General features: G+C 44.9%; 1 protein-coding gene and 1 long non-coding RNA gene across 2 annotated transcripts in view; one reads left to right on the top strand and one right to left on the bottom strand.

Annotated features, from left to right (window-relative positions):
• Positions 1 to 1,532: 1,532 nt before the first annotated feature.
• LOC132490806 (uncharacterized) lies at positions 1,533 to 3,516 on the bottom strand. The gene is made up of 3 exons (XR_009532605.1): positions 3,082 to 3,516; positions 2,117 to 2,543; positions 1,533 to 1,686 (listed from the first exon to the last, which is right to left on the bottom strand). It is a non-coding gene; the product is annotated as an uncharacterized LOC132490806 (long non-coding RNA).
• A 149-nt stretch (positions 3,517 to 3,665) lies between these two features.
• LOC132490531 (uncharacterized) overlaps positions 3,666 to 21,969 on the top strand; it is a 39,820-nt gene continuing 21,516 nt past the window's right edge. The window contains exons 1-3 of the mRNA XM_060098861.1: positions 3,666 to 3,814; positions 4,145 to 4,441; positions 10,323 to 10,379. Of these exons, the coding sequence (XP_059954844.1) occupies positions 3,666 to 3,814; positions 4,145 to 4,441; positions 10,323 to 10,379 (503 nt within the window). The remainder of the gene's footprint in view (positions 3,815 to 4,144; positions 4,442 to 10,322; positions 10,380 to 21,969) is intronic.

The raw sequence follows: 21,969 nt of genomic DNA, 5'->3' as shown, positions 1-21,969 counted from the left end.
AAGAGGTTTTCTTGGTTTTGTTCAGGGATTTTTTTTTTCTTCAAATCACAGCCTTTAAGTGCTCTTTGTGTTTATAATTAGCCATAAGCCCTGGGATGGCTCAATTCACATCACCATGCAGGCGCCCGCCCGTCCCCCTTGCTTGCCCGAGTGCTGTTAATTAGCCCTGCAAAGATCAGCAAGCGTGATTGGCAGCAGCTTTTGCAAAAAGGCTCCCAACCTTCTCGGCAACAAAGAAAACCGTCTTCACATCTTGGCGTTATAGCTGTCATCCGGATTCTTTGCATTTTCCCTCTGCCACTGCTGAGGATTTCATGGATGTATTTATTTATTTTGAAATATTAGCACCAATGTTTTGGTAGAAATGTATAAGTCTTGCAGTTGAGAAAGAATGTCATGTTTGAAATTTGTCACAACTCTAAGAAGGGATAGAATGGGGGCAGGACAATTCATTTTTAGATGAAGAATAGGGTTAAGAGTCTGGGAAACTGTTTGGCAGTATCACTAGAGCTAAACAAAGATATACCCTATGACCCAGCAATTCCACTCCCAGATAATTCCCACAGAAGTGTGTTGTATGTATGTTTCCCCCCCGAAAAGTACTAAGATGTGCCTAGCTGCAAACTGGAAACTGCCCAAATACCCATCAATGATATCATGATTTTTTTAATTGTACTGAATTCACACAGTGGAACACTATACAGCAGTGAGAACACAAACTACAATTACACACAACAATATGGATGAATCTCAGAAACGTAAAGTTGAGTGAGAGAAGATAGACAAAAGAGAATATGCTGTATCAATCTGTTTATATAAAGAATAAAAATCGTTTAAAAACTAACCTATGTTATTAGTCCAAACAGTGGTTAACTTTGGAGGAGAAGGAACAGTAGTGACTACAAGGGTTTCCTGGGTGTTGGTAATGTCCTATTCCTTGACCTGTGGGTTGATTTGGGGAGAATGTTTAGTGCATGAAAATGTATTGAGCTGTAAATTGGTATGTGTACATTTCTACATGTATATTGTACTTTAGTGAATAGTAAAAAAAAAAAAAAAAAAAAAATGGGACTAGGTTACTTCTTCAGTAGGAGTAGTAATTGGAAAAGACAAGGTTGATTTTGTCTCCCTGGCCAGCCAAACCAGGCCTGGGATGTGGTATCCCTGAATCCTGCCTTGAGGACTGGGGTCCCTCAGCCATGGACAGTGGCTCTGAGAGCCATGGGTATCATCATAGCCAGATCTCAGGGAAGAGCTCGTATGAGAACCAGGTAGATGACCTGAAGAATTGTTAACTGTGGAGGGAAACCAGAGATTGGAGCCAAAGGGGATGTGACTATGTGCAGGATTCACCAAATTCATCCCCTAGGCTCTCTAGACATGGTGGCTAGGACCTAGGAATGTCTTAAAATCCTCTGAAAAATTTTGAGAGCTTATAAAAACATGTAATGACTCCAAAATGCAAAACAGAAAATTAGATAATCAAAATCAATAAATGTTTAATTGAATATCTACGAAACATATGTCAAGTAATTCAGTGTTTCTCAAACATTAATGAAGGTACAAAACATCTGAGGCTCTTGTTTGCAAACAGATTCTGATTCTGTAGATCTGGAGCAGAGCTTGAGATTCTGCATTTCTCACAAGTGCCCAAGTGATGCTGAGGCTTCCAGTCCATGGACCACACTTTGAACAGCAAAGAAATAGTTAACTGCAGGGCAATTCAATTCTTACATAGTTATAAATATAATAGATACCAAAAATATAGATGAATATTTTATTTCTTAAAAACTCAAAATAACGTTTTTCACTAAGGCTGCTGCTGCAGCCAACAAGAAACCTGTGTGCAAGCACAGGTCACTATCCACACCTCCCCTCCTGGGAGTCTGTGCAGCCCACCACTGCCAGGGTCCCGTGATGCAGGGACACTTCCTCGGGAGAACACATGGTGCAGCTCAGGCTGTTGCAACATCACGCCTACCTCTGCCGCCACAGGCCCATCCTGCATTCCATACCGCTCCCTCCCCACGGCCTGAGTGAGTCAGAGTCCCCTAATCAGCTGCTCCTTTAATCCCCTCCTGTCTGGGTCAAGAACAGACAAAAGAGGGTGACTTACATGCAAAGGCGGGGCCAAATCCAAAGCTGAACCCCAGGAGCTGTGCGAACAAAGAAGAGAAAGGGAAATCTCTCCAGGCAGCCTCAGGAGCAGCTGGATTAAAGCTCCACAATCAACTTGATGTACCCTGCATCTATGGAATACCTGAATAGACAGCGAATCATCCCAAATTGAGACAGTGGACTTTGGGAGCAACAGTAGACTTGGGAGCAGTGTGGCTGACAGGGTCTTGGTGCTCTGGCCGGGTGTCAGGCCTGAGCCTCCGAGGTGGGAGAGCTGAGTTCAGGACATTCATCCACCAGAGACCTCCTGGCCCCATGTAATATCAATCGGTGAGAGCTCTCCCAGGGATCTCCGTCTCGACGCTAAGACCCAGCTCCACTCAACGACCATGAAGCTCCTGTGCTGGACACCCCATGCCAAACAACTAGCAAGACAGGAACACAACCCCACCCATTAGCAGAGAGGCTGCCTAAAATCATAATAAGTTCACAGACACCCCAAAACACACCACCAGATGCAGTCCTGCCCACAAAAAGACAAGATCCAGCCCCATCCACCAGAACACAGGCACCAGTCCCCTCTACCAGGAAGCCTACACAACCCAATGAACCAACGTTACCCACTGGGGGCAGACACCAAAAACAACGGGAACTACGAACCTGCAGCCTGTGAAAAGGAGGCCCCAAACACAGTAAGTTAAGCAAAATGAGAAGACAGAAAAACACACAGCAGATGAAGGAGCAAGATAAAAACCCACCAGACCAAACAAATGAAGAGGAAATAGGCAGTCTACCTGAAAAAGTATTCAGAGCCTTCTACCATGGATGCCTAATTACCATATGGTGCCATAATACTTACGTGTATCATTATATATGCCTTACATTAACTTTGTTATAAAGTGTAACTTGATTGCAACAGGAGACAACATGTGTTGAATTGAGCCTTTGGAGTTTGTTACTCACGCAGGATGGAGATCTCCTGCTCTGAGAAATTCAGCGCAGCTATGGGCTGAGTCATGGTGAGAAGGCCGCCTTGGAAATGGCTCCCGATGACCCTCTACTTCCCAGCATTCATGCCTTTTGTAATCTGCCCCCTCCAGGGTACAGTGGGCCTAGGGACTTGCTTCTAACAAATAGAATACAACAAAAGTGATGGGAGGGCACTTCTGAAACTGGTGTAAAATGCCTGTGCCTTCTGCCCTTCTTGCAGTCCCTCACTCTCTCTTACTCTGGGAAAAGCCAGCTGCCGTGTCATGAGCTGCCCTATGGAGACGCCTACACGCCTGGACCCCAGCAAGGCCTCTGACCAATAGCCAGTGAGAACCTGAGACTTGCCAACAGCCAGGGAGTGAGCTTGGAAAAGGATCCGCCCCCAGTTGAGCCTTGAGATGCAGGCAGCCCTTGTGAAACCTTCATGTAATCTTGTGAGAAGCTCCAAACCAAAGGCATCCTGACCCACAGAAACTGAGATCATCATTACTACTAATAATAATTCATTAATATTAAATGTTGGTTGTTTTACACTGCTCAACTTTGGGGGAATTCGTATGCAGCAACAGATAAAAGAATACGGTCACTTCCTGAGGACTGCACTTCTGTGGTATGTCACTGAGAGAGTGGTGAAAAGTCTAACCGTTGTATCCGACAGTGCAGACCCAGCAGCCAATGAGGAGGCTAGTGTGGGTGGTGATGCGCGGTTGGGGGCTGGGAAGGAAGAAAGACATGGAGGCTGGTGCTTTACTGCATCAACACTGCCAAGTTCTCAGGAGCTCTAGAAATGCTCCTGCCTGTCTCTAAACACTCCTGAAATCCTGCTATCATAACTCTGATTCCTGTTTGCAAACTGAATATCCCATCACCTGCCAGGGCCCGGAACTGCTCTTACCTCTCCCTTTGATTTGTGTCCTTGGCCAGGTCCCAGGCCACTCCTGTCTGAGGCTCCTCGGATGTGGACTCTTTAGGAAAGGATGCCCCGTTATTCAACGCTCTCAGTCTCTTGGCTCCAAGCCTTCCCTTCTGTCCTCAGCTATGAGATGCTGGGGCTGGGGCTCCGCGGACCAAACCCGGCTTTATCAGCCGCGCGCTGCCGGGGTCTGCCGACAGGGGGCGGTAGAGCGCGCTGCAGGGCTGGAGGTGGCGGGGCTGCTCCCTCCGCTTCCTCCCGGTTCCTGCTCGCACCAACCCAGCCAGTCCCCGTGGCAGCAGCTGAATCCAGTCTGCAGTTTCCTCGACACTCGCAGACCCAGCTTCCTGGGGCCCCTCGGAGACACCAGCACCCGCTGAGCAGCACCTACTCCTCGGAGATTGGAGTCCCAGCCACCAGGTCCCTCCTCCGAGTTTCTAAGTTTGCGTAATTTCAGTCTCTCCCTTTATTTTGCGTCCCCCCAGCTTGGGGGGCCGCTGCTTCCCAGATGCTGCCTCCGTGATACTTTAGACTTCTGCTTGGCCTCTGCAGTTACCTCGTTAACAAGTCTTCCTCTTGCATCCTCTCTGTTATAAAAACAAGCTGCTTTGATTTCTGTCTCCTGCTTGTGCCCTGACTGACACAGGGGTTCCCGCGCCACTCCTGGCCTCTGGCCAGCTTCCCATCTTACTCTTCCAAAAAGAGCTTCCCCCCGGGCCCTGCACAGCCACCCCTCCAAGGGAGTCCCCCTGACATGTGTACCCCGGGCTCCTGTCATCACCCCAGTCCCAGCCCTGCCCTCAGGGGAGAGACGGGGGAGGTGCAGACCAGAGACCGGCTAAGCTCAGAGCCAGTGGCAAAGGGGGAGGGGTGGGGGGAGGTCTGTGCCAAGAAGCGGGAGCCCAGCTCCGGAAGTGCTGGTGCCCAGTATGTCCAGCCTCAGCTGGAGTCACGGGTGACAGCAGGGAGCAGGGGAAGGTGAGAAGCGGCGCTGGCCACCGGTCTGGGAACCGTGGGGGACTCTGACTCATCAGCTGCTAGCTGGTTCTACCTGCTTAAGGGGCACCTCTACGGCTGGCCATGTCCTTTCTTTCAAAGGGCAGGGAATTCCCTGGTGGTCCAGTGGTTAGGACTCTGCACTTTCACTGCCGAGGATGCTGGTTCAATCTCTGGTGGGGAACTAAGATTCCAGGGCCAAAAAAACAAAACAAAAGGCAGTGTTACAAGCCTCCAACTGACAGGTGGCCCTGAGGCCATTAAAGGACTGTATTTCGTAATATTTTTGTGTGAGTTAGGGGGCCCTTTTATAACACAATTGCTTAGGAGGGGAGGCCAGAATATAAACTTAAATTCAGATGCAAAACTCATCCTGTCAGGCAGTTTCTAAGCAGGAAAACAGAACCCAGTTTAAGTATTTAAACAGATGGGAATATGATGCAGTGAACTGGTTACACAGACGATGCAAAATCTGAGTGTTCAAAAGGGCCCTGGGGAGATTAATGACACAGGAAGCCACTGGCCTTTGAGACAGGACAGAGGAAGAAGTGGTGCCCGGGTTGGGTTCTCTAGAAGCAGACAGGCATGGTTTGGGGTTCATGGTGTTTATTAGGAGTCAGCTCCTGGGAGGGAAAGGAGAAACAGGATGACAGAGGAAGAAGCTGCCTTGTGGTGCAGACCAAACAAAACCTCAGCCAGGTCTGGAGTGTTGCCCACCAGCATGTCCTGCATTCAGCCAAAATGGCTGGGCACTTAATACCCACCCCCTTGGTCAGGGGATGTGGGCTGGTTGGGAAGAGCATGACACTGCAAGGCTGACCCTGCAGGAGCTGATGGCTGGAGGTGGGCTGCCAGCTTCACCCCTGCCGTTGGGCAGCAGGTCCTTCCTTGAAGGGGACCTGAGCATCTCATGTCTCCCACAGTAGTGTCACCAGAGCCCAGGGGAAGAGGTTCCCTGATGGAGGCTGGACCCACCCTCGGTCTGAACGGCAGAGTTGGAGCCAGGCTCCTAATGGAGATTCTGTGCAAGGCAGAGGAGGAAAGAAATACCTGGCCTTGCCCTTCCTCCTGCTTATGATGTCTGACTAGTGGCTCCTACTGGCCAGCCCTGGTCAGAAAGAGCTGCCGGGGAGCTGGAGAACTCCAGCCTGCAGGTGTGAGCACCTTGAGCGGAGCTGGGGAAGGGAAAGGACTCTGCAAGCAAACAGACCCAGGAAATCCTTTCAGCAATTTTTCCTCTTACTTTCTCTCCCCAAAGCAACAGGGCTTAGAACCAGGGCCTACTGACTGCCAGCCCCCAACCTGTTGTGCTCCCCGTCAGAACAGGCCACTTTACCTCGTTGAGAAAAACCCCTTCAGGAGCGAAGGCCTCACCCCCTCAGCTGCTGGGAGTGCTGCCCACAGCCCTCAGTGGTGACCCCTTTGGGGATGGCTGAGGAGAGCCACTGTGCCCAAGACCATACCATACCCCTTTCTGTGCTGGCCAGTGTCTAATGGCTGACTGAGGAGAGGTGTCCGCCATACTTTTCTTTATAGCACTTACTACCACCTGACCAATTATTTATCATGTGTTTATTGTGTCTCCACCGCTCAAGAGCAGGAAGTTTGGCTTTGTTCATAGCTGTATATACACAGTGCCAGTGTTTAGCACACGGTGTGAATTCAATTAAATTTGTTAATGAATTCATTCATTCATCCCTTCATTCATTCACCAAGTGCTAAGCCCTAAGCCCCATCAGGGCCCTAAGCCCTGATGATATAATGGTGCAAGACCATACGGAGCCTTCCCAGGATAGACCCCTCCCCCATATCCTCTGCTGTAGCTCCTCTCTGAACTGCCCAGATCATAGTATCTCATGCCTATTTCCTGAGCTTTTCAGAGGCTAAAACCCACCACCAAATGGAAGAAGTTAACTACTTGATGATCATGAGCGTGTAGCCCCCAGACCTTTTGGTGCCTAAGGTTTGATCACCATCATCCAATCAGAGAATTGTGCATGAGCTGATCACAGACCCTGGGTTGCTCCTCCCTCACTTGGCCTTTAACAATGCTTTGCTGAAACCAAACGTTCCAAACGTTCCAAGGCTTGTCTTTTGAGACAAGCCACCCATTCTGCTTGCTTGGCCCTGTAGTAAACGTTTCTCTGCTCCAAACTCTGATATTCCAGTTTATTTTGCCTTACACACGCAAACTTGTGTTTGGTAACAGTGATGCCTTTGGAAATTTCTGATCTACTGGGGAAATTAGACAAGTAGAAAAATAATGCTAACACAATGTGGCAGGTGCTGTACTGACGCATAGTTATCAACCAACAATGACTAACTTGTGCTGCCAAGGCAGAGCTTCATTAAGCAGGAGATAAGGGACTGCTTTCCAGAAGGGTGCCAGGCAGACGGGCCCTGGAACGGGTGAACCCCAGGATGGCCTGAGCAGCCAGGCAGGTGACCACAGGGGTCTCTAGGACATCAGGGTCAAGAGGACACTGAGACAGGGGAGGCCAGGCAAGCCCTAAGATTCAGCACTACCACTTCTGGGAACTTGGTCCTCAGAACAAGAGCTTGAATGTGCAAAGACTCATGTACGAGGCAGATCACTGCCACATTGGTTCCAACGGCAGAAAATAAGGAGCAATGTCAGTGTTGATCAGAGGGAAACAGCTGAATAAATAAAGGCACTTCCATACTTTGGAACTGCAGCTATTAAGAGGAGTTGCATTCGTCTATGTGTACCATCTTGGAAAGATGTACATGATACAACGCTAGATGGAAAGGGAGATTACAGAACGATATGCACATATTGATACCCATTTTGTTCAAACATATGCACATGTGTGTTTATATAAATATAGAAAATCATCTAGAAGGAAACACACAGTTGGGACTTGGGCTAGGAATAGACAAGGGGACACTATCACTTTGGGGTATTATTTGAATTTGTTAAAACCAGTATGGGTTAACTTTCAAATTAAGTAAAGAGAAAAAAGAAAGTCCAAGGAGCTTATGGTCACTGTGCATCGGGGACAAACTGAAGTTGCACAAAACAGGTCGGGATAATTGAGCCAAAGCAGGCCACAGGGGTTAAAGCAAACGAGAGGCAGGAATCAGGAAGGTGAGCTAGTTCAAGACCAGGGCAGGGCAGTGAGGAGGGGCAGAGACACAGGAGACCTGATTCCAGGAGAGGCACCATTGACCTCTGCAGTGACCCACTTCCTACAGGCCTTACTTGTGTGCAGCAGGCCTCAGTGATCACGAAGAGCCACTTGCCGTCACACGCTACTCTCCTGGGAGCAGGGAGATCAGAGCTCGGATGGTGAGGGTGTTCTCATCAGGCAGACCCAACCCTTCTAATAGCTTTCTCTAAGCCAGCCCTCCCTCCGTACCTCCCTGAGGAAAGAGAAGATGGAGGGCCTCTGCCTTTTCTCACCAGCTCCTTTTACCAAAAAAAAGGCCTTGCTTTTTTGCTCCTTGCAGGACCCCCAGAGCCTTTAGCAAGCTTATTGTTTGCCTTGTGAGTCTCTAAGAGGGGATGCCAGGTGCAGTATTTCCAAAAAGTATTTAACCACAGGGCACTCCTGCATTAGGTAATAGATTTTACTTGCCATCAAGTTTTAATTACACAAGCATTACGTGGGTGCTTTCCCCTTGTCAAGAACTCCAGGTCATCCTGCTGGAGGGAAAGGCCACGTGGAAAGAGAGGGCCTGGAGGATGAGACACCTCATGAAGAAAGAATCCATGTGCAAAAGGCCTGAGGTGCCCGGCCTGAGAGTGGGACCATCTTGACTCTGCAGTGAAGGCAGCCACATGAGAGAGGCAGCTAGTTCTAGTGGGACAGAGACAAGGCAGCCCTGCTGACTGACCACTGCCTGAAGTCCTGACCAGAGAATCATGGTTTTTGTGTTAAGCCACTAAGTTTTGGGGTGGTGTTCTATGCAGCCATAGATAACTGATATTCTCCTATCCCACCCCCAATGTCAATCTCCCCCTCTTCCAAGGGAAGATCTTAAAATTTGTTTTTATCATTACTTTATTTTTAATAGTTCCACCAGATATACAATTTTTGCAATCCCTTTTATCTCTTTGGGCTGTTTTTGAGCTTTATAAATATAGATTCACGCTCTATGTATTGTAGGGAGAATGGAATTATAGAAAACTCACCCAGTGAAATATCATTCCAACAGTGAAAATAAACATTGCCACACACAATACCATGGAAGGATGAAGCTTAGAGGCTTAGTTGCTGTACTGAAAACAGCAAGTTGCAGACTACTATACAATCATTCATCTTTTTATAGGATTATTGGCCATTTCTTCTTGAGTTCCTGGTACATTTCTTTTGTCCATTTATCTCTGGGGTTGTTTGTCATTTTCTTATTTGTTGGAATTCTTTATAAATTTTAAGAAGTGTCCCCCAGGATTGGAGTACTAAGAATTACTTGAATCTTGAGAAACATTTCTAAGGATAGAGTTTAAAATTACCAAACCAAACCAACCAACAAAAACACCATGGAAGGTATTGAAAAAAAGAACAAATAAGATTAACAACATATTACACAGGCTCTTTTTTTTTTTGTGGTACACGGGCCCCTCACTGTTGTGGCCTCTCCCTTTGCAGAGCACAGGCTCCGGATGGGCAGGCTCAGTGGCCATGGCTCACGGGCCCAGCCACTCCGTGGCATGTGGATCCTCCCAGACCGGGGCACAAACCCGTGTCCCCTGCATCGGCAGGCGGACTCTCAACCACTGCGCCACCAGGGCAGCCCTACACAGGCTCTTTGACTTCTTGGCTGAAGATTCCAAGGCTCAGAGACCCAATAGAACTTTGGGCTCTATTGCCAGTAAGAGGCTATTTACATAAATCCACGGTGCACAGAGGTTCTATTTCATATTTTCTTTCTACCAAAAAGAAATGCATCATTTAACTTGAGATATGGTCCCCCTTTTAAACATTTCCTAGGATAGACCAATGGATTACTGTTCTTCCTAGTAGTGAGTTTATACTGCACTAAGGAAAGATAGACTCCTTTAACCCCTGAAGAGTCACATTTCTTTCACTTGGGTCACTTGATAGGGCCATTATAGACTCAGATAAGATGTGTGGGACTCTAATATCTGGCAATTTTCTTGTGCCTCTTCACTTATTAAAAGAATGTATCCATTAGCAGTCATCAGTACGTTCTGTCAAGATGGGAGCTACATTATCCTTAACGTTTTAAGAGAATGCTTTTTCAAGAAAAAGAATGGCCTTAATTGCTCAGTGGAATAGATATGGCATTCTTTGTCATAACCTCTCCTTCCTCCCCGCAGGTGGAATCGGACACTGCTTACTTCGGTCAAAGATCCAGGCCATTTCCTCGCTACCCTGTGAGTCAGCCCTCACTCCAGCCTGTGGCCACTATCCCCAGGAATAAACAGAGCTCCTTACCCATCACAGGGAGAGACCGCGGCCTGATTCCTCCTGCTTTCTAATTCTTCCAGGGAGAAGGAGGAACGAGGCGCTCGCTGAGCAAACAGTCTCATTCAGAGGTACTCCATTTTAGCAATAGAAAGCACATCAGAGAAATAATCACCCCCCTGGAACTCCACACCGAAACAGATCTCCCTTTTGGTTTTTTGGGGGGGGTTTTTTTGCAGCAACTCTAAATAGACCTTTAATGACTGGGGTGTGGCTGGACCTAAACGTTGAATGGTTTAGGGCACTGGGGACTGAAGTCAAGCAATCAGTAGGCCGTCTGAGACTGCTGCTGGCGGTAGCCTCCCCGGCGCATGTAGCCCTCATTTTTGCGGTAGCCATCCTTCTGGTCTCGGAAGTAGCCACCATAAATACCTCTTCATTTGAAACATATGCTCTATGGAAAATGTGGCTCGCGGGAGGGAGGTTGTAGGGGTGTGTGTTTGTGTGTGTGTTTTCATGATGAAAACAAGTTTTCTGTGTCGCTTATTTTTATGAAATCGTAAGGTTTAATTAGTGAAAAGCTTCCACCTCCTAAATATGGGTATATCTCTCCAGGCTTTGTCTTTTTCTTACTCCATTCCTCTCAGGTCACATCTATTCTCACAGGCGTTAATAATTACATCCATAGCAGTTAAAATATCTTCTGGTGAAAATAATAAAATACCAACAGAGAGTTAAATAACAGAGACATTTAATAAATGTATGTGTCACAAGAAGTCTGGAGGTTGGCAAATCCAGACTTTGATCAGCACGTCAACGAGGGCACCAGTGCCCAAAGTTCTTACCCTCTTCCTGCTTTGTCATCATCAGTGTGTCAGCCACAACCCTCAAGATGCTGCTCCAATAATCCCATTCTCTCCTGACAGTCACTAGCAGGAAGGAGGGAGATGAAAGCAAAGCAGGCCTTCTCCTCCTGGAGAAAGGAAATCCTTTTCAGAAACCCGTGCGTCTCATTGGCTAGAATAGGATCACATGGCTCACCCCTGGACCAATCAAAGGGAAGCGAGGTACCCCATTTGGGCTCAGGACCGTCATGATTTTTCCTCTCCAACTGGGCCCTCGCAACCCAAATGCAGGTGGGATTCTATTCAGAAGGAAGGAGGAATAGCTGTTGAGGGGGCAACATCTCCCAAATCCTTATTTCCAGCCCTGACTATTCTCTCCTCCAACTGCACCTATCCAACTGCCTGGAGTACCTGCTTTATTGTCCTGTTGCCTCAAACTCAATCTTTCAGGGAAAAAAATTCCTTTTCCCATCTAATAGGTGGCTCCTTTTTCTGCATTTCTCGACTTTTCCAGTGGCAGTTTCATCCATCCACCCATCATAGAGGCTGCGACCCTCAGAATCATTTTCGATGCCCTCTCGGTCTGGATTTCCTCCTCCAGCTGGTCCCCAGAGCAGCTGAATCTTCTTCTTCCTAATGTCTCCTACAGTGGCACACCACTTCACCCTTTTTACTCTTCCTTCCGTCACGCTGTTCCAGGTGCACACGGACCTCTCCATTCCATCTAAAATGGGCCCCAGCTTACAGTGCCATATGCTCTTCCACCAGACTCACCTTCTTAAAAAAGCCTGCAGTCGCATCTCTCCGTGGTCTAGGATGAGGCTCCCATATTCCTACAGGAGGAAAATCTACAGTACTTAGTTAGGGTTTTAAAATTTTCTACACATTACCTTTTAAAAAGGATTCCCCATTATTTTCTGCTCCAGCCAGACTGGTTGAGCCATTGTTCCCTGAAGTATGCTTTAATGCATTCCTATCACCACACGTTTGTCCACAGCATTCTCCCAGGTAAGAATACCTTTCTGCTTTCTCCTCTCTGAGTCCTACCTGGCCAACTCATGTCTCACTGCTGAAATCTCCTTAAATATCCTAGGCTTCAATGAGTGTTTTCTCCTCTGAAATCCTACATGCTTATGGAATTATGAGTCAAGTTTTAATAAGAAACTAAAGGGTTAAATAATTAGGCAAGTGTAAATCTCCTATGGCCATATTACCAGTGCTTTGTAATGTGCCACAATAATACTTACATGGTAAATAATGATATAATACCCGTTGTTCAATACTGAGGAAATTTTTAAATTCTGATTATTAAACTTCAGAAAGTTCAGAGTCCTTTCAAAAGATAAAGGTAGTAGCACTATTAAAGTAAGACTGCAGCAGATTCTTCAAAAGACTGCCAGTGAATCTATACAATCTGATGTATCAGTGGAGAGACTGTTCATTCATTCATTCGTAGTCAGAAGATTGAAATTTTATTGCTCAGCAACTGTCACCAGAATTCTTGGCAGGAGAACTCTCCATATTTAGAAAAATATCTTGAAAACTTGCTTGGGGATAGAGAGCGAGGTTCAGATAGAATTTGACTACACTATGTGTATTAGGGCGCTGTGCTCATGTCCAGGAAAGTTGGGGATTTCTCTTCTTCACCATTTCCTCACAAAGAAATGCCAAACCCCTTAAAGAAAGTGGCAAGGTTATCAAGACAGAATATTATATAGAAAACCAGAAGACTCACAGAACTGTTTACTGTTCAAATAGTTTACAAGAACTACAGCAAAAGAGTAGGAGGCCTTGGGCTTAGCTGTTAAACTTAGGTGAAGGTAGGACTGGTGCCATGTCGCCCATAGGGCTTCTCTGAAGAAATTTGGCCAAGTATAGCTTTTTGTTGATATCTAGGGTTTTTCCACTTATTCTGACTTTGCTACTTAAAGCTTTGTCAAAACTCTCTGAACTTATTTCTTCATTTGGAAAATAGAAGAGGGAGGTCTATACTATATCTAGGACTGCTCTGTATTTTATTTTCTAAATGTACACATATATGTATGTTTATCTTTCATAAGACTGAGTTCTTATTTTTTGATTCACATTTCTTTGGTAAAACTCTCTGTACTGGTAGTGATGCTTTTGGCTGCAAGTAAAAGAAAACTCCATTTCAACTGGCTTGTACACTAAAGGAGATTTATTGGTTCATGTAGCTGAAAAAGTCCAGATGCTAGGTAGCCATCAGGTGTGGTTCCATAAGCCCCCCAATCTGCCTCTCTATGATTTGCTTGTCCCCTTCTTCTTTTGTGGATTGGCAACAGACCCTGGCTGACAGCAAGGTGATTGTAGCATTTCCAGGCCTTGCAGTCTGGCCATAGCAACGTCCATAAGAAGAAGGATCATCTCATCCAGTAGCTCCACTCTTAAAATCAGAAGCCCTCCTGACCAGAAACTCCTACCAAACCCTCTGTTTCATCTCATGGGCCAGAATTTGGGCACACGCCCACTTCTAAACCAATCTCCTTGGCCTGAGGGATGCCACGTGCTGATTATTAAGATCTGGATTCTTAAACTAATCTCTGTGGCAAGGGGGCAAGATTACTTATAGACCAATCAAGCTCTCACTGCAACCAGAGGTTGAATCAGCTTCCCTAAACCTCAGGCCTGCACGGGGGCAGAGTATCCCTGAGCAAAAACCAGGGCGCCGCCAGAACCAGGCAAGAGGAAAGGGATGCTGGGGAGGCATGCATCTTCAAAGTTTGTTATGTACAAAACTGTAGAATACCAATTTCATCCTGGAGATCTGAACAGGATACAGCCACGTCTGCTAACCAAAGGCTGTAATATTCAGAGTTCAAGTCTGCCAGATCTTTATCTAACAAAGTCTAAAAATTTCCACAAGGAAATGAGAAACATGTAAACAATTACAGCTCTGTGGCTAACTGTACACCAGTATACGTGAAACCAATTGTTTCCACCCCATATGGGATACTAATCAGCTTAATTACATGGCAAAAAAATAACTCAAGAACCAAACTGCTCCAGTGTTTCATCAGAGGAAAACAATAGAAGCTGAAAAACATACTTTCTTCAAACAGAAAAACAGGTGAAATCTTGGAAAGGATCAATCAGCAGTGAAGTGGTGTTTATGCTTTTTTTTTTCCACCAGAGGAATGTAAAAGGAGTTGGAAAATATACTCTTTTCAGATAGAAAAATAGATATAATGTTGGAAAAAAAATCAGAGACTGAGCAGTTTTTAATTGCTAATCATTCATATCCATTTTTATTCTGCCACCAAGGTTACACTCAGAATTTACTTAATGCTTTCAAAATACTGTCTATCAGTTTTGTGGGAGTGGTGGGCAGTCTGTCAATCCCTTCCTGCTTTGGGTTCAAATTGACTTAGAAGTACAGTTGAGCCATTCTTCCAACAAAACAGCTATTGAGGGCCTCTGATGTACCAGGCTGCCCTGTGCCCGTAGCGTCATCACGTGGTCAGCCAGCTGCTTTCCTTCCCTTGCAGAGGAAGGGGGCTCCTTGGAGGCCATCATCCAATGTCCCCCGTGACATTAGACCTTCTTTTGAGCAGTCTTGATCCTTCCTCTGATGTCGGTTCAGTTGGGTCGCTGACTTATTGGGCTCCCCCTGCCAAGAAAGAGCTGTACAGAGTGCTGTGTGGGAAGATAAGAGAGAAATGACTGATGTAGCTCTTGCTACAGAGAACCTGACCACCTTCCTGGAGATGGAGCTCCACCAGGAAAGAAAGAAGAGCACATATATATCGAAGAGTTGATGAACCGAGACCCAAAGGGTAGGCAGTGCAGGAAGGAAATATGTCTTTCAATTCCCAGGTTAACAAGGAATGCCTGCAGGTTGAGAAGGGAGGCTGCACCAACGCAGAACAGTGGGAATGAACGAGCAAAGGCCAAGTCATCGAAGGCTTTGGAAATCAGAGATAGAAGTAGACCCAGTGGGCAACGGAAAAGGGAAATAGTCTGTGTCTCAAAAGCAGGAGTGTGATGTGTATGTGTTTGGTGTGCCTATGACTGTATCTGTGTGTGTAAGAATGAAGTTACAACGCTCACCCCCTAACAGAGACCAGGTTAGCTGGATTTTACCACACGTACACACACACACACACACACACACACTCACGCACACACACACATGCACACAACTCGGGGGAAAACTGGAAATGTTGGTCCAGAGAGACTGAAGATCTCACTCAGGGTTTTCTAACCCTTTTGGACATAAAGACCTCTTTTTTTTTTTTTTATTAGTTTCTGCTTTATAACAAAGTGAATCAGTCATACATATACATCTGTTCCCACATCCCTTCCCTCATGCATCTCCCTCCCTCCCACCCTCCCCATCCCACCCCTCCAGGCGGTCACAAAGCACCGAGCTGATCTCCCTGTGCTCTGCGGCTGCTTCCCACTATCTATCTACCTTACGTTTGGTAGTGTATATATGTCCATGCCTCTCTTTCGCTTTGTCACAGCTTACCCTTCCCCCTCCCCATATCCTCAAGTCCATTCTCAAGTAGGTCTGTGTCTTTATTCCCGTTTTACCCCTAGGTTCTTCATGACATTTTTTTTTAAAATTCCGTATATATGTGTTAGCATACGGTATTTGTCTTTCTCTTTCTGACTTACTTCACTCTGTATGACAGACTCTAGGTCTACCCACCTCATTACAAATAGCTCAGTTTCGTTTCTTTTTATGGCTGAGTAATATTCCATTGTATATATGTGCCACATCTTCTTTATCCATTCATCCGATGATGGACACTTAGGTTGTTTCCAGCTTCGGGCTATTGTGAATAGAGCTGCAATGAACATTTTGGTACATGTCTCTTTTTGAATTATGGTTTTCTCAGGGTATATGCCTAGTAGTAGGATTGCTGGGTCATATGGTAGTTCTATTTTTAGTTTTTTAAGGAACCTCCATACTGTTCTCCATAGTGGCTGTACCAATTCACATTCCCACCAGCAGTGCAAGAGTGTTCCCTTTTCTCCACACCCTCTCCAGCATTTACTGTTTCTAGATTTCTTGATGATGGCCATTCTGACTGGTGTGAGATGATATCTCATTGTAGTTTTAATTTTCATTTCTCTAATGATTAATGATGTTGAGCATTCTTTCATGTGTTTGTTGGCAGTCTGTATATCTTCTTTGGAGAAATGCCTATTTAAGTCTTCTGCCCATTTTTGGATTGGGTTGTTTGTTTTTTTGCTATTGAGCTGCATGAGCTGTTTATAAATTTTGGAGATTAATCCTTTGTCAGTTGCTTCATTTGCAAATATTTTCTCCCATTCTGAGGGTTGTCTTTTGGTCTTGTTTATGAAGACCTCTTTTTCTGATGGCAAAAATACTTGGACACCTGTACAACTCTGGTAATTGTTGACTAGTATCTGTCGATTGAGAACATATGTAATACCCCTGGTCTACTTCTATGCCTTTATGAAATTGAGGTAAAAGAGGGCTTTCTAGATGGATCCATTAGAAAATGGTGCCACTTCTTCTCAGGGCTGGCTCGGCCCCAAAGTAGGGCAGTTGGCCCATGAAAGAGACTTGGGACTGGTTTTCAGCCCTTGTATGAGCCCCCTCAGTTGGGCACCCTTTGCCAGAGGACAACCAATGCAACCATATGGAGGCCCCCATGACCCAAAGGCGCTATAGGTTCAGTAAGGCTTTGAAATGAGATTGTGTTTGGTTCATAACAATGGTGTCCAGATGAATTTGAAAAATAGGCATTCTTTTTTTTTTTTTGGAAAAATAGTCATTCTTTATTTGACAGACAAAGCTTTGGGAATTGAAAAGGATTCAGATACTTCTTGCCAAGACTTTACCCCTCCCCAAGTGTCTGTAGTCCACAGCAGGTGGTTCAGGCTACTCAAGCTTCTGTCTAATGGCCACAAGGGGGCAACAATCAGGAGTGGACATTGTCCCTCTCTGCCCCAAACTCAGTTCACAGCTGCAGATTGAGAGTGAGAATTGGGGAAGGAAGGAAGTGCACTTAGCACTTTGCCCCAACAAACAGATCACAGGATTTAGTGCTAAATAAATCCCTTTACATTTTGTTCACACATTTTTTGTGTGTGTGTGGAAAAAAAATGCATACAAATGAATAATCTTAATGTAAAATTCTGAGTTATTAATAAGCCTTAATTTTAGCCATGAGTTATTCACTCAAGTATCCCAGCATAACCAAAATGTGCCAACTTAAAAGCTACTTCAGTGTATCAAGTTTTCCCCCAAAAGGGTGCACAGATTCCATCAATGGGCACTGGAACACTGTCCTATCACTCCTCACATCCAGCCAGACACAGGTCAAGGAAATAGCAAAATATGCCTTTATATCTGTTGTCTGTTCTCTTGAGACTGCACAATGCTTTGTCACAATGCCCTGTGTTTATATAAGATATTCATTTTTAAGCCCTTCTATTAAACCACAAATCATAAACCACAGAACAATTTTTTGGAGTTAAAATGAATTTTTGTTTTCACAATAATCCTATGGGTCAATGGAGTGAGTATTATGTTTTTGCCTGCTTAAGAGATTGAGGGTCTTGAGGGACAGAGATGATGTTTTCAAAGTATTAGCAGAACTAGTCAATGCAAAGGTCTCTCCACTACACGAAGCTGCTTTATACAGAGCAAGGCTAATTCACGAGCACTGTATTTTTCAACTTTTTAGTTAACCCAAGTTGGTGGTGTAATGGTAAATTAAAAAAATTTTTTTTATTGAAGTACAGTTGATTTACAATGTTGTGTTAATTTCTGCTGTACAGCAAAGTGATTCAGTTATACATATATATACTTTCTTTTTCTAAATATTCTTTTCCATTGCAGTTTATCATAAGAAATTGAATATAGTCCCCTGTGCTATACAGTAGAACCTTGTTGTTTATCTATTCTGCATACAATAGTTTGCATCTGCTAACCCCAAACTCCAAATCCATCCTTCCCCCACCCCTCTCCCCCTTGGCAATCACAAGTCTGTTCTCTGTGTCTGTTCATCTGTTCCTATTTCGTAGATAAGTTCATTTGTGTCATATTTCAGAATCCACATATGAGTGATATCATATGGTATTTGTCCTTCTCTTTCTGACTGACTTCACTTAGTATGATCATCTCTAGGCCCATTCGTGTAGCTGCAAATCGCATTACTTCATTCTTTTTTATGGCTGAGTAGTATTCTATTGTATATATATATACCACATCTTCTTTATCCGTAATGGTAAATGTTTAACAACTGCACCTCCAAGTGAAAACGCCCTTGCTAATCTCCATGGTGTAAATACTCCCACTGCAGCTGATTTCCAGCTACCATATGATGGCACTGAATACCATGAGAGTTGGGAAGAGATGTACAGTAGCAGAAAATTATTTAGTATTTGTAACATACAGATATAATAGCCTTACCTTCAAGAACATGATAATAATAAAATGTAGTAGGGCTTCCCTGGTGGCTCAGTGGTTGAGAGTCCACCTGCCGATGCAGGGGACACAGGTTCGTGCCCCGGTCTGGGAAGATCCCACATGCCGGAGCAGCTGGGCCCGTGAGCCATGGCCACTGAGCCTGTGCGTCCGGAGCCTGTGTTCCGCAATGGGAGAGACCACAACAGTGAGAGGCCGGCGTACCGCAAAAAAAAAAAAAAAAAAAGCTAGAAATGATTAAGCTTAGTGAGGAAGGCATGTCAACAGCCCAGTTTGGCCAAAAGCTGGGCCCTTTGAACCAAACAATTAGCCAAGTTGTGAATGGATGCAAAGGAAAAATTCTTGAAGGAAATTAAAAGTGTTACTCCAGTGTACACACGAATGGTAAGAAAGTGAAACAGCCCTACTGTTGATATGGAGAATGTCTGAGTGGTCTGGATAGAAGACCAAACCAACCACCACATTGCCTTAAACCAAAGCCTAATCCAGAGTAAGGCCCTAACTCTCTTCAGTTCTATGAAGGCTGAGAGAGGTGAGGAAGCTGCAGAAGAAAAGTGTGAAGCTTAGCAGAGGTTGGTTCATGAGGTTTAAGGAAAGAAGCCATCTCTGTGACATCAGAGTAAAAGGTGAAGCAGTGAGTGCTGACGTAGAAGCTACAGCAAGTTATCCAGAATATCCAGCTAAGATCATTAATGAAGGTAGCCACATTAAGCAACAGATTTTCAATGTGGATGAAACAGCCTTCCACTGGAAGAAGATACCATCTAGGTCTTTCACAGCTAGAGAGGAGAAGTCAATGCCTGTCTTCAAAGCTTCAAGGGACAGGCTGACTCTCTTCTTAGGGGCTAATGCAGCTGGTGACTTGAATTTGAAGCCAGAGCTCATTTATCATTCCTAAAATCCTAGGGCCCTTAAGAATTATGCTAAATTTACTCTGGCTCTGTTCTATAAATGGAACAACAAAGCTTGGATGACAGCACATCTACTTACAACATGATTTACTGAATGAATATTTTAAGCCCACTGTTGAGACCTATTGCTCAGAAGAAAAAAGATTCCTTTCAAAATATGACTGTTCATTGACAATGGACCTGGTCACCCAAGAGCTCTGAGGGAGATGAACAATGAGATTCATGTTGTTTCCATACTTGCCAACAAAACACCCATTCTGCAGCCCAGGGACCAAGGAGTAATTTCAACTTTCAAGTCTTATTATTTAAGAAAGACATTTCCTAAGGCTATAGGTGCCATAGAGAGTGATCATTCTGATGGACCTGGGCGAAGTCAACTGAAAACTTTCTGGAAATGATTCACCATTCTAGATGCCATGAAGAACATTAATGATTCATGGGAAGAGGTCAAAATACCAACATTAACAGGAATTTGGAAGAAGTTGATTCCAAACCTCATGGATGTCTTTGAGGGGTTCAAGACTCCAGTGGAGGAAGTAATTGCAGATGTGGTGGAAACAGCAAGAGAACTAGAATTAGACATGGAGCCTGAAGATGTGGCTGAATTGCTGCAATCCCATGTTAAAACTTGAATGGATGAGGAGTTGCTTCTTATGGATGAGCAGAGAAAATGATTTCTTGAGATGGAAACTACTCCTGGTAAAGGTGCTGTGAAGCTTGTTGAAATGACAACAATGGATTTAGAATATTATATAAATTTAGTTGATAAAGCACTGGCAGGGTTTGAGAAGAGTGACTCCAGTTTTGAAAGAAGTTCTACTGTGGGTAAAATGCTATAAAACAGCATTGCATGCTACAGAGGAATCATTCATGAAAGGATGAATCAGTTGATGTGGCAAAATTTATTGTTGTCTAATTTTAAGAAACTGCCAGCCACCCCCGCCCTCAGCAGCCACCACTCTGATCAGTCAGCGGCCAGCCAGGCCAGACCCTCCAACAGCAAAAAAGACTACGACTCACTGAAGGCTCAGATTATAGTTAGCATTTTTTAGCAATAAAATATTTTTAGATTAAGGCATGTACATTTTTTAGAGATAATGCTATTGCACACTTAATAGGCTACAGTGTAATGTTAATGTAAGTTTTATATGCAATGGGAAACAAAAATAATTTGTGTGAATCACTTAATTGAGATATTTGCTTTATTGCAGTGGTCTGAAACTGAACCCTCAAAATCTCTAAGGTATGCCTGTATTAGAAATCATGATAACATATGATAGCCTGTGAATTTAAATGCAACAATAATAATTAATAAAAATCGAATGTGTGCAATATGCCAAACACTGTAATACACATGAAAATTCTATGAGGTAAATGAAATGATCTTTTTTTTTTCAATAGGACCACTCTGGCTGCTATGTTGAGATTAGACTGTAGGTGATTGGGGGGGGGGTGTGAACAATAGTGAAAACTGGGAGACTTTATTAAGAGGCTATTGCAATATCCAGGTGAGAGATGATGATGGCTTGGTCCACAGTGAAGGTGGTAGTGGTGCTAAGACGTGGTTGCATTTTGGGTGTTTTGAAGGTAGAGTCCCCAATCTTGGCCAATGGATTGGATTTGGGGGATTAAAGAAAGAGAGACGTCAAGAATGTCTTACAGGTTTTGAGCTCCTGAACAACTAGAAGTCTAGAGTTGCCATTTCCTGGGATGGGGGGATGGAGAGGAACAAGTTTTAGAGGACAGAAGGTCAGGGCTTCAGCATGGTCAATTTGACTTATCTATAAGCCATCCAGTAGGGTTTTCAAGTGGGCAATTGGAGAGATGAGTCTGGAGTTTAGAGGAGGGGTCAGAGCTGGAAGTGGGTGCTCTACAGCCATGACCCTGGATAAATTACCATTGAGGAGGGGAGGTAGGAAAGAGAAGAAGTGCAAGGACTAGAATCTGGGACACTGTAACATTTAGAGGTCATGGAGGTGAGGAGGAGCCAGCAGAGGAGACTAAGGAAGAGCAGGTAACAAGGCATCAGGAAAGCCAGGAGAGGGCAGTGTTGTGGGAGCTGAGGGAGAAGAATATGAATAAGGGGAAAGATCCACTGTGTTAGAATGGCTCAGAGGTCAAACCGGTAGTCCCCCGGGCTGCAGTCCAGGAGCCCACTCTTCCTTCCTGTCGCCTTGCCTGTTTCCATCTCTGCCACATATCTCATTACACTCCCCTGGAATCAGCTCCCTTGTCCACGTCGAGCTCCTCTTGGTCATGTCAGGATTTGCAGTGTCCAACACATGCTCAGTAGATATTTGTTGAATAAACAGAAAATGAATGAGTGAGTGAGTGAGTGATTAGGGGTTGGACCTGAGAGAAGCTGACATGCCTGTAT

Source organism: Mesoplodon densirostris, chromosome 5, assembly GCF_025265405.1.
Source record: "Mesoplodon densirostris isolate mMesDen1 chromosome 5, mMesDen1 primary haplotype, whole genome shotgun sequence".
Classification (NCBI taxonomy): Eukaryota; Metazoa; Chordata; class Mammalia; order Artiodactyla; family Ziphiidae; genus Mesoplodon; species Mesoplodon densirostris.
Note: the sequence above shows the minus strand (reverse complement) of the source record. Positions and strands in the feature narration are given on the sequence as shown.